Source organism: Oncorhynchus keta, chromosome 21, assembly GCF_023373465.1.
Source record: "Oncorhynchus keta strain PuntledgeMale-10-30-2019 chromosome 21, Oket_V2, whole genome shotgun sequence".
NCBI classification, from domain to species: Eukaryota; Metazoa; Chordata; class Actinopteri; order Salmoniformes; family Salmonidae; genus Oncorhynchus; species Oncorhynchus keta.
In genome coordinates this window covers 4,251,716-4,265,129 of record NC_068441.1, presented here as the reverse complement: position 1 = coordinate 4,265,129, position 13,414 = coordinate 4,251,716, and the positions used below count along the sequence as shown (strand labels likewise).

At 42.2% G+C, this 13,414-nt stretch overlaps 1 protein-coding gene across 1 annotated transcript; it reads left to right on the top strand.

Annotated features, from left to right (window-relative positions):
- The first annotated feature begins 1,336 nt into the window (after positions 1-1,336).
- Positions 1,337-12,997, top strand: LOC118399970 (monocarboxylate transporter 1-like). Its single transcript, XM_035796250.2, has 5 exons — positions 1,337-1,633; positions 5,660-5,928; positions 10,286-10,429; positions 11,343-12,128; positions 12,281-12,997. The coding sequence occupies exons 2-5, from the start codon at positions 5,712-5,714 to the stop codon at positions 12,538-12,540; spliced, it is 1,407 nt and encodes a 468-aa protein (XP_035652143.1). The 5' UTR covers positions 1,337-1,633; positions 5,660-5,711; the 3' UTR covers positions 12,541-12,997.
- The last annotated feature ends 417 nt before the right edge of the window (positions 12,998-13,414 follow it).

Here is a 13,414-nt window from a genome sequence, read left to right as displayed (position 1 = left end):
AATAGAACTGTTTGGCCAAAATGACCATCATTATGTTTGGTGGAAAAAGGGGGAGGCTTGCAAGCTGAAGAACACCATCCCAACCATGAAGCACATCTTGTGGGGGTGCTTTGCTGCAGGAGGGACAGGTGCACTTCGCAAAATATATGGCATCATGAGGGAGGACATTTACGTGGATATAGTGAAGCAACATCTCAAGACATCAGTCAGGAAGTTAAAGCTTGGGTCTTCCAAATAGACAATGACCCCAAGCATACTTCCAAAGTTGAAATGGCTTAAAGACAACAAAGTCAAGGTAGTGGAGTGGCCATCACAAAGCCCTGACCTCAATCCTATAGAAAATATGTGGGCAGAACTGAAAAAGTCTGTGTGAGCAAGGAGGCCTACAAACCTGACTCAGTTTTTTCTTTATCTAGGCAAGTCAGTTATGAACAAATTGTTATTTTCAATGATGGTCTAGGAACAGTGGGTTAACTGTCTGTTCAGGGTCAGAATGAGAGATTTGTACCTTGTCAGCTCAGGGGTTTGAACTTGTAACCTTCCGGTTGCTCGTCCAACGCTCTAACCACTAGGCTACCATGCCACCCCACGAGGCTACATACACCAGCTCTATCAGGAGGAATGGGCCAACATTCACCCAACTTGTTGTGGGAAGCTTGTGGAAGGCTACCCAAAACGTTTGACCCAAGTTAAACAATTTAAAGGCAATGCTACCAAATACGAATTGAGTGTATGTAAACTTCTGACCCACTGGGAACGTGATGAAAGAAATAAAAGCTGAAATTAATCATTCTCTCAGTTATTATTCTGACATTTCACATTCTTAAAATAAAGTGGTCATCCTAACTGACCTAAGACAGGGAATCTTTACTAGGATTAAATGTCAGAAATTGTGAAAAACTGAGTTTAAATGTACTTGGCTAAGGTGTATGTACAGATATATTCTATTCTACTGTATTTAGTTCATGCCTATCCGACATTGATCACCCTAATATCTATACATTTCTTAATTCCATTCTTTTACTTTTAGATTTGTGTGTATTGTTGTGAATTGTTAGAAACTGCTGCACTGTTGGAGCTAGGAACACAAGCATTTTGCCACAACTGCAATAACATCTGTTTAAATATGTGTATGTGACCAATACATTTAATTCGATTTTTAAGCCCAGACTTTAGTGTGTATCCCACTGTTAGATGTCTCCTGTAGGGTCAGTACTGCAGTTGGTGTGGGCTGGAGTGGAGACACATGACAAGGAGGAGGGGAAAACATTTCAGGGGCACGGCTCTACTCTTCAAACAACCAATAAGAGGCTGGCTGGCTGGACTGACCTCACCAGTTCGCACTCTAGTGCCTTGGCCGGCCCAGCTGTTTGATCTGGCCACTGAATGAACCAAACTTTTGTCCACTTCCCTTCCACTTCACAGACTAGCCCTTATGCTGACTCTGAAGTATGAATTATAGTGTGGGACTGTCTCTCTGACTTTCTGGACCAGAAAGAGGTCTCTGCTTCTTCCACAGATCCACTTAGGATATAGTATAGTATGCAGTCTGTCCTGCGCTGAAGTGCCTCGGTGAGAGCTCCCCATCTCAGCCTGCAGAGCTCATCTGGATTTAGAAAGATCTGCTGGCAAGGTAAGACGCAACCCATACATCCATCTGCATTAGCTCTGAGATGTCGATTTGTCGACATGGGAAAAGAAAGGGGCATCTCACTTATACGTTTGATGTGACACACACAGTATGTCAGGTTGTTATGTGAGTGACGGGTGCGAGAAAAAAACATGGCAATTTCTTTCATTCTTCATGCCCTGAAAAGCATTGACAGATGGTCATGATCACGATGGCTCACTTTGGGGTCGTTATAGTATTGAGGAGGATGTTTGAGGCATGGCTGCAATGGAAGTCAATGGGGATCGCCTACTACAAAACCATAGGCCAGGACCTGAACTCTCCAACTCATTCCTACCAAGCCTTCAACCTAAATCCCACTGCTTGTATCGTAGGCTTTAGAAGAGCATACTGAAATAACATAATATTGGTCCAACAACCCAACTTTTGTCCTGACCTGATCCACATTAGTTTCTGTTAGTCACACATCCATTTGGGGGGCCATGTTCGCTTAAAGTCCTGGGGCTTCTGATCCCCGGGCTTGTGCGCCTCTCTGAAGTGACAAGATGTCTGCTAGGGATTGAACCTTGTATAAGATAAGACATAGACCTTGTTGTGGCACAGCTAATACCCTGTAGTGCCGAGCACATGTGCCGCTGGCACGTTTGAAGCAGCATATTCCATCTCAAGTGGCACTGTCAGGCCTCCCACTCTGGCTGCTTATTACAGAACTTAAGCCAATGAGGGGGCCATTCTCCTTTCCCCCTGTTCCCCTGACTCATATTTCATCCTCCATGCATGCTGTCTGCACATGGTAAACCTAGAAAGCAGGATCAAATTGAGTTTTCAACTCAAGAGTCTGCAAAGTTTTCAGTCTTCTTGAGTGCCGCCCTTGTTTATTTCATTATTCATAACCTTGATGGGTTTATAAATCGTTAATATACGTTATTGTCTTTGTCCTGATTTTCTCCTCCATTCATGGATTTAAACAGAATATTATTACACGGTGTTGTTTGTGTGAGACTCAATGAACTCCCTGACCCCATGCACAGAATGTACAAAATGTACGCGGCGTACCCTGTGCTCTAGCACAAACATGTAAGAAATGAGAGACTGCCTGTTGAAAGTGTAAAGACTATTTTCAGATAGAGACATGTCTTTTTTGCTGACCTTTGTTCCCAGGGCAGGAAGTGACGGCTGTAATAGGACACCCCGTACATTGCATTCTCACACCTATTAAACAGTGCAGTCCACTCCTGATAAGTGCACTTTGGATATATACAAACTCCTGTGCAATATAACTAAATGGCCTGGTTTAGTTGAAGTTAATAGGGAAACGGCGTCTTATTTTTCCTTTCTCTCTCTACAGCCGCTAACAAAGGAACGTTGTAAACCGGCATGGCACTGTGAATGACTTTAAGAGACTCCAATGGCAGCCTTTTCAGTTGAACGCATTCAGTTGTACAACCTTAACCTTCCCTATATCTAGGTTAAATTCTCACTCTGCAAATTGTAAAAATTAAATTAAAAAAATAAACAGACAGCTCTTTGATTGATATTATGTCCTTCTGTAGCTCAGTTGGTAGAGCATGGCGCTTGTAACGCCAGGGTAGTGGGTTCAATCCCCAGGACCACCCATACGTAGAATGTATGCACACATGACTGTAAGTCGCTTTGGATAAAAGCGTCTGCTAAATGGCATATATATATATATTATCAACGGCTGCTCTCCTTTTTGTTTACCTGGAAATTCCTGTTACACTGTCCAACATGCAATATGTCGTAGCCGACATTAACGGGTTTCTGTATAAGACATAGTCTCACCCTGAAATTTTGTTTTGTGTTCAAACGAGACACTCAGAGGCTGCCATACATAAAGCCCACTGTCGGTCATTGACTCGTTATATTACCTTTGCATCAAAGCTCTGTCTGGACAGTGTTAGGAGGAAATAATGGGCTTTTGAAAAACAAAACAAAAAACACCCCACTTTCCTCCAGACTTCAGCATTCAATCAGTGCAATCCTATCACCCCCCCCAGCTCAACCTCTCAGCTTGGCGTCACAGTTTCTCAAAACTCTGGAAAGATATGGTCCATGCCGAGGCACCGCTGCACCGTACACCAAACTGCTAATCCCATGTTGTTTTCACCACCACAAAGGGCCGTCACTTTGTTTAGATCAAGAGTCCTCTCCGCCGAACATGCAGAAGCTCTAAATCATCACCCTCTTTATGAAAGCCTTGGCTTTGGAGGAAGCTAAATATAACACATGTTCACGGTTTGATCCATTTGCACTGCGGATGGGCTCCCCAGTGTAAACAATACAATAAGCCATGTGACTCTGGAGATGGGCCTGTACTCAGCAGCTCAGAAGTGAGGAGTCGTGGGAGTATAATGGACGGCTGGAATTACAGGAGGTGTAAAAAAGCAGCTCCAGAAATGCCACCCACACAGTCAATATTGGGCTTTTTAGGATGCTTCTTTATGGCAAATCAAATTCATCCATTTACTTGTGAAATCCCGGAGGATGAAGTTATGGATTCTGCGTTTCATACACTGGCAAGAAATAATCATGCAAATGGCCTAAAGTTTAAACTATCGAAAGTTGGCAACCAGCAGGTAAACCAATAAGAAAGCGTACTCCCCAAACCCTGTTTTGGTAAGAAGCCGAGGGTTGGGGCTGGAGAAATGTCACCTCTATCAAATTCATAGACGGAACTATGGAGGCAAGGACTGACCATCCATGATTTCAAAATGATAGTTTTGACGATGCTGCAGGAAAAATTGTTCCCAAAAGTAGTGCACTGGGCCTTTACTAGTATTTAAAAAAAGGTAGTTGTATAATTAAGAACAGTATCTTTCAGGATTCAATAGTTGTAATTGTAAGAGTTGTCGCCCTGTCCCATTCTCTGTGAATGTCATTCTAATGGAATCCAGAATGAACAAGTCCCTGTCCTCAAACATCAAAAAGGTGCAAAGTTACGGGCAACAACCACTTTTTGTGCAGTATTAGTTTTACCATCCTTACAAACCACTTAATGTAAATGTGCACTACTGTATTGTATATAGATTGGTCATCTGGGTTTGTACCTGTAGACTTTTCATAACCATGAAGAAAAACACAATACAGTAATTGAGACATCAAGTGGTTTGTAATGCTGTGAGGTGAGGATGTGGCTCACTTGGTAGAGCATTCTGCTTGCAATGCTATGGTTGTGGGTTCAATTCCCATGGGGGACCAGTACAAAAAAAGTATGAAAATGTAAGCACTCACTATGGTAAGTTGCTCTGAATAAAAGCATCTATGGAAAATAAATGAAGAGACCATTTCAGTTAGACTAAGCAAGAATATTTTATATTCCACAACTATTATCAGATTAACTGTTTTGTACAGATAATTATCAGACTCACGTTACAAATGCTGGTAAACACTCAAATACATTTTGCTTTTTTACAATTTTTATCACAAAAGTAGTGGACTGTGCCTTTACTAGTCCTGATTTAGTGGACCGATATAGATGTCATCAGCACGGCAACAAAAAAAATTGCCAAGTGTTTAATGAACTTTTCTATTATTTCTCTATTTTCTTTCTCTCTGCATTGTTGAGAAGGGCCCGTAAAGTAAGCATTTCACTGTTAGTCTGCACCTGTTATTTCCGAAGCATGTGACAAATGAAGTTATATTTTAATTGATCTGACCTTAACAGTAAAGAACAAGTCTTCCTTGAACATACATATTTACTTTTGTGATTAATGTTCATGTTCACTTTGTGAAACATTGTTTTTAACATGTGGTCCTTCTGTGGCTCAGTTGGTAGAGCATGGCGCTTGTAACGCCAGGGTAGTGGGTTCGATTCCCGGGACCACCCATACGTAGAATGTATGCACACATGACTTGTAAGTCGCTTTGGATAAAAGCGTCAGCTAAATGGCATATATTATTATATTAACATAGTTTCATTCATAAAAAAAAATATAATAAAACATACAGTTCTAGCTTTGTTTAAACGATGACATGTTTCTGAAAGCTTTATTCATCTTTCTCCAACAGGTGCCCATTGCTGTGTAGTGTCCTGTGCAGAGGAGCTTGGTGAGCAGCAGCCATGCCGCCTGCCACTGGAGGACCCCAGGGGTACACACCTCCAGAGGGGGGCTGGGGCTGGGCGGTGGTGGCGGGAGCCTTCATCTCCATCGGCTTCTCCTTTGCCTTTCCCAAGTCCATCACTGTCTTCTTCAAGGAGATCGAGGTCATCTTCGACTGCTCCAGCAGCCAGGTGTCCTGGATCTCCTCCATCATGCTGGCAGTCATGTATGCTGGAGGTGAGCTGGAAGATGGAATAGTACACCACTCCCAGAAATGTACATGTTAATAAAAAAAAACGTTTTGGATATAAAGTAATAACACAATAACGTTTTTTTTCACACAAATTAAATTCTAACATGTTAAATGTGTACTCCAGCCATCTTTACTTTCACAAATGCCTGAAAAGCAAGAATGGGGTGCATTTTTTTGTTTTTCCTAAATACATTACACATTTTACATGCCATGGAACATATTAGAATTGCAAACGGAATGTGTTAATTTCCCAGTAGGAAGAGCTAGTGTGATGAGATAGTGTGTGGCAGAAGTGAGCTGTAAGATGCACAGCCAGAGTGAGTAGTGGAGCATTGTGTAACAGACCTGGGTTCAAAGGGTATTTGCTTTCTTTCCAATACATTGAGCTTTTGATTGAGCCTTGGCAGGGAACGGACCAAGAGACCATTGAATTGGTTCCATTGCGCCAGGCGTAACTCAATCAAGCAGAGCTAAAATATTTTATAGAAAACAAACGCTACTTCAACCCAGGCCTGTTGTTGGCAGCGTGTAACCGCTGCCTAAGAGCACATTAGCCACATTGATATTGTCATCAGTAATAACAGCTGCTGAACACCCCAATAGTGTCCTACTAAAGCTTGGTCATCCCATGAAGGGAATGGTGATGATCAGTTTTAAGTGCTACTGACACCTTTTAGCTCGTCGTGTCGCACTATATCCTCCTACAAGCTCTCAAGATGGCGTTTGAGACTTTGGAAACTTCAACTCGGTTTTCTTTTAGATATTTAATTTGATGCAAAAAAATGTGAATGATAGATACGACAACAACTTAGAAAATGTCTACCGTCGTCCTTCATGCTCTGACTGCTCCTTGTAACATGAATGTAATCTGGAAGCCTATATTAGGCCTCCGTATTCTCTGTATACCTTTCAGTGTGAATGCGATTGAAAAATACACTCTACCTTTTGCTCAGTAGACCGTTCATGCACCTTCTTTTCTTCAGTCACACAGAGCTCCCATAGTTTCCCACCCATTGACTATGTGGCGCGAGGTCACTGGGCATCACATCAAGATGAAATGTATTGTCCAAAACGAGACGGCGAGGCCTGAATCAAACCACTGTCTTTGAAATTGAACGAAATGGGAATGCTTTTACTCTTCAGAAGCATCGTATTTAACAGTGCAACGGTAGCTGTCTCCTGATTCTCTGTGGATGTGGTTCCCCTCTTCCCAGTGTGCTTGTTAATGCTCTGATCACGTCAATGTTGTCCCAGGTGACATCTGAGGCTGAGGACATGAAATGGCCAACATGAAAGTCAGGCAGACCACTGTGAGTGTGTCGGTTGGTCTGGCTTCCTGTACCAGCGGGGACTGGGGTGAATCAAATGCTGGGTGATGTTAAACAGGTCTGCCGCGTGAACCGGTGATACGCCTCTTTTCATCTGCATGACATTCAACACACACACACACAGAACAGCAATCAGAGGGACTCTCCTTCTCATGCTCCTTGTCCCTCAAGACGAGGTCTGGCGTAAGATAGCAAAGCGTTGTCGGCATTGTCTGTTTTCTCTCCAGGAGGGGAGATAAACTGGCGTGGTGTTGTCTCATAAAAGTTACTAAACATTGTTATTAACTGCACAAAGTGCCAGCGCTTTCAGCCGGCTTACTAGTAGTGCCTGTTTAGAATAACGTGTAAGATAAACAACTGTACGAGTAATTACCAAAACACTGAACTCATGAGAGGATTAGTGCCGGTATGTTTCATGTGTAGTAGTACAAACTACATACACAGTATAGTAGGTCAAGCTTCAGTAATAGCAGCACTTTATGAATTCTTGAATGATTTCGGAACCATAATCCTAATTTAGTATATAAGCGACCGGCATCATGTGTGTAAGTATATTCCACTCAGACAGATAAGCAGTCACTAACTTACTGAAGTACAAAGCTGCTGTGGCTGGCCCCCCACCAGATCAGTGAATCACTGCTATTTATTGTTCAGCAGTACATTCCTTCAAAAGATAACACCTAGCTCAGGCACACATTCAGGAGCTGCATGGGTGAAAGCCAGGTCACCGGGTCATGCAGTAAGATTGTCTCAGATGGTTCCCAGTAGATTCCAGTTCTCCCTCTCTGAGCTCTGAGTAGGTTGCCTGTTAGCTAGGTTCTGGACACATCACTGCCTGTGCATGATGAGGAACACATTACTGTGTGGGCTTACCTCTAACCCCTGTACAGGACCAGAATACATAGGCCCTGTCAAACTCAGACCCTAATGACGTCTACGACCCAGTCCTGGCAAGCCTTAAAGTGGGGGTGATGTCCAACGGTACACGGCACACAATATGTGTTCTTCTAGATTGTAGTTCAATGAGTCAATGAGTCATTGTATCAATTGTCTTTAGAAAAACCTTTTTTTTACAATTGTCTTGAAGTACTTAACAGTAACCTGCCTAGACTCCCAAAGACCAAGCAGTGGCAATCCAGACATGTAACATTTTTGATAGGCGTTCTTGCACAACAGAAAATGGCTTGTGTTGCTTGCCTTATTTAACTGTAAGTCGCCATAACAATTTATTGAATAGTATTTGTGTGTCATCCATGAATGGTTTGGTCAAAGGCTACCCCCCCCTCACCAGCTCATCTTTGAAAAGGGCGGGGACAGGCTCTTTGTTGGAGTTTAGCCTTGCCTGCATTAGAATCTAAGAAGCCTTTGTCGTGTTCCGAGCTGGCAAATGAGTCTGGACAACCTCTAAATAAAAACCGTCACATTCTATTTAGGTTCCTTCAGTGGTGCCGAGATTTGGCAGGGAGGCTGAAGCATCTTCCACGTCGATCTTCGCCTTCATTTCGGCCCTGTTGTTGTAAGCCAGACAGGGGGTGGGCATGCAGACAGAGAGTAGGCATATGTTCACATAGTGTAGTGAGCGAGCTGTGGTTAGGCTCAGTTTATAATCCGTAGTTACCTTGAATTGGTGTTGCCAAAACCTCAGATTCAGCCACACCTTAATGGAATGAATATATTGCAGTCTAAGACAATAACAAAATGATGATCTTGTGAACAGCCTCCAATGTTTCCAGTAGGGAAGATAATAGGGCATGTACTGCAGTAGTAGACTGTGGGGTGAACCTGAGGCCATCATTGATTAGAAAAATGTGGAGTATGTTTATCAAGTCACAGCAATAGACAATGAACTGTATATTCAGACATTGGTGGTACAATGGGTGGTACAATGGGTGGGACAAAGTAATTTCCCTTTCAATGTATTGTTCCCATCTTTCAAAATGAAGGGATAGTATTTGCTATTACATGGGACTTATGGTAGGATACCCATATGGAATGAGTCTGCCTGAAGGAGTCACCGTGTTTCAGTGCGGCTGGTGGCTAGCTGATGTCGGCTAGGCAAACCGAAAAGTGTGCTTGCATACTCCCTTAAAAGACCTTTGCTTGAGAAAAAATGTTGTGTTCCAAAACAGCCAACAAAACCCTTACCAAAGTCCAAAATGAACGAAAATGTCACCAAATGTCGTCATATTTTATGCACAAACTGTTTTGTCTGGGAAGCATGTGGACGCATTAAGTGTAGCCTACTCTGCTGTTTTTATGTTGTGCTAAGTATGCTGCTTGGAGACAGTGGACATAAAATGCAATGTACTTTATGGTTTCAGTCCTAATTGTATCCTGTGTTCAAGTACTTTCAACTTTTTTTTACCTATACAAAACCTCTCTCTTACACACACACACATCATCCTGCACACACACGATCACCCACAGAGCAGAATGAAGCAGGATTTTACAGTAGCCTTGTTCTGAAGGGCTCTTTAGAGACGTCTTCTTTTGTCATTCTCAGCACCTACGTTAGGAGCACACAAGCCGCAGTGACACCTCAACAATTTCATTGTGATTGTCTTGTTTTGTGTGAGATTGCATTGCGAACAGTCGCTAGACCAGAGAAATTGCTGCAGTGCTGCAGTGAGAGAAATCATTGCACAAGTTGTGTTGATTCTCTGGCTGCTCCGGTGTTTCTCAGAACTGTGGCTATGGGGAACTCTAGTGGTCAAATATAACATCTCTCTCAAGTTATCTGGCTTTTCTTATGATACACTTTCCCCTTTTCACGTTTTGAATAAAGAAAGGAATATTCTCTATGAACATATTTAAAACCATGTGCATAAATAATAATAAAGAGAAAGGAATGCCATCCTATAAAGGTCATCAACATTTGATTTCAATAGTCATAATGGTATAGTCAGTTTTGCTTGGGCATAGTTGCCTAATGTAACTTTTCCCAACACGTGAACCATCTTGACTGTTTGGTATTGCATTTGTCATGTGTGATGTGTGTGTGTGTTTGTCTCAGGTCCTATCAGCAGTATCCTGGTTAATAAGTATGGGAGTCGTCCAGTCATGATGTGTGGAGGATTACTGTCTGGGTGTGGACTGATATCTGCCTCCTTCTGTAACTCAGTGGAAGGACTGTACTTCTGTGTGGGAGTGGTCGGAGGTCAGTGATCTAAAGTAACTAAGTCAAAAATACTTTGAAGTACAATTTAGGTAGATATGTGGGGTATCTGTACTTTACTATTTATATTTTTTGACAACTACATTCCTAAAGACAATATGTACTTTTTACTCCCATACATTTTCCCTCACACCCAAAAATACTTGCTCCGACAGGACAACAATATGGTCCAATTCACACAATTATCAATATAACGCGTTGTCATCCCTACTGCTTCTAATCTGGCAGACTCAGTAAACATAAATACTTTTTTATGTCTGAGTGTTGGAGTGTGCCACTGGCCGTCCGTAAATAAAAGAAAGAAGAAAAGAAAGAAAGAATGGTGCTTTCTAGTTTGAACTTGATGTATAAGCATTTCCTTTTATGTTTTACTTTTATGACAATTGAGTACTTTTTCCACCACCGTTCTTAAGTACATTTAAAACCAGATATTTGAGTCTTTTACTCAAGTTGTGTTTTGCTGGGTGACTTTTACTTGAGTCATTTTCTAACCTCTACAGGATTGGTCTAATGTGTTATATTCTCCCACATTAATTTCACATTTCCACAAACTTCATGTGTTTTCTTTCAAATGGTATCAAGAATATGCATGTCCTGAGCTACAGGCAGTTAGATTTGGGTATGTCATTTTAGGTGAAAATTGAAAAAAGGGTCAGATCCGAGGTTAAGTTATCTTTACTTTTACTTAAGTACGAGTACTGTTTCAACCATTGTCAGAGGTAGGCCTCTTTCATTTATGATCACAATTCGTTTTTTCTGTTAAGGACCTTTATCGCCCTCTAGGGAACTCTTTAGGAACTCTATCACCACTCTAGTATCCTGTGTCTAGACTAAAACCAATGGGAAATCACTAAACATAAATATGTATTGAACTGTTATAAATGTATTTCAACAGGTTTGGGACTGGCATTCAATCTGAACCCAGCCCTTACTATGATTGGGAAGTACTTCTACCATAAGCGGCCCATCGCCAATGGAATCGCCATGGCAGGCAGCCCGGTGTTCCTGTCCACCCTGGCCCCTCTCAACAGTTGGTTATTTGACCAGTTTGGTTGGAGGGGCAGCTTCCTGATCCTGGGAGGCCTGCTGTTCAACTGCTGCGTGGCTGGCTCTCTCATGAGACCCATCGAAACCAAACCACAGTCTTCCTTGAAAAGTGAAGATGTTGCCAAAGAGAGTATGACATGTGGGCAGAAGTGCAACACTTTTATTGACCTCTCGCTGTTCAAACACCGGGGCTTTGTGCTCTACCTCATGGGTAACGTCATCATGTTCTTTGGTCTCTTCTCCCCACTGGTGTTCCTTAGTAACTTCGCCAAGAGCAGGGACATCCCCAAAGAGAAGGCAGCCTTCCTGCTGTCTGTTCTGGCCTTTGTGGACATGGTGGCCCGGCCCTCCATGGGCATTGTGGCCAATACCAAGTGGATACGACCCAGGGTGCAGTACTTCTTTGCCTGCTCTGTGCTATTGAATGGCGTGTGCCACATCCTGGCCCCCATCTCCGTGGACTACACAGGCTTTGTTATCTACGCCATCTTCTTTGGCTTTGCCTTCGGCTGGCTGAGTGCGGTGCTGTTTGAGACACTCATGGACCTGGTGGGAACCCAGCGCTTCTCCAGTGCAGTGGGACTGGTCACCATCGTGGAGTGTGGGCCTGTCTTGTTAGGACCCCCTTTGCTAGGTGAGTATGTGCACAAGTACATGTATTTGTAGTTTAGTTAAGCACCTTGTTTCTATATAAAGACACAATCATCTAACTGGTTCATTTTTTATGAAAAGTAAAGACTATTAACTTCTGATACAATTTAGAATGAATCTTTTGTTTTTCCACAGGTAAATTCAAAGACATTTACAACGACTACCAATACACCTACCAGAGCTGTGGTGTGATCCTTATTATTGCCAGTGTGTTCCTGTTCGTGGGGATGGGTATCAACTACCGGTTGTTGCACAAAGAGAAAAAGGAGGAGGAAAGGAAGGCTGATCTGGAGGAAAAAGAAGAAGAGTCCAACAAGGACAATGCTGCCAAAGAAGCCAGCAACGACAGGTTGAGAGCATTTGATGAGGCAAAAACTGCGGAAGACACAGTCTGACTCTCATTACCATGTGAATGTGTGAATTTGATGTCATCGCAATACAGCCAATTAAGATAATGTAGACATCAAATTCATTCAGTTCAAGTCCTTGCCATCTAGCAGATTTCATGTAAAGATAATTCTCAGCCCCATTTCCACTTCTGTCATTGAATAATGTATTATTAGTATAATATGACTGGAGCAAGATACACTTGTGTATGATATAGCTATGCTACTGACATGTACTGCCACCCTGCAAAAATATACTCTATGTTATCAATCTGGACTCCAGATGGTCTATTTTCTGCATAAGTGTTGTGATATATCTTTGAATATTATTAGATACAGGTCATTTGTTTATACTGTGTTTGGAATTTCATAAATGCACTTTATATAACTGCAATTTATTATTCTGTGAAAAAATGGAACTGCTATACCTTTTAGAACCTTTAATAAATCACTATAACATTTTGTTCACACTGTCATGTCAGGTTTCTTTCTCTCTGAAAGCATTTCTAGAAACCTGTTCTTAAAGTAACACTGTTCGTGAGTTACATGAATAGTCAGATGTCGTCTCTTGATGTGACATGTATTCCCAATTGTATTCAATACAACTTAACAACAATTATTTCCTGCCTTAACAAATAATTTCTACAATTCATGTCCAAAGGTATGTGGACATCTCATTTCAAAATCATGGGCATTAATATGAATTTGGTTCCCCCCTTTGCTGCCATAACAGCCTGCACTATTATGGGAAGGCTTTGCACTAGATGTTGGAACATTGCTGTGGGGACTTGCTTCCATTCAATCACAAGAGCATCAGTGAGATTGGACACTGCTGTTGGGCGACTAGGCCTGACTCGCAGTTGAGCGTTCCAATTCATCCCAA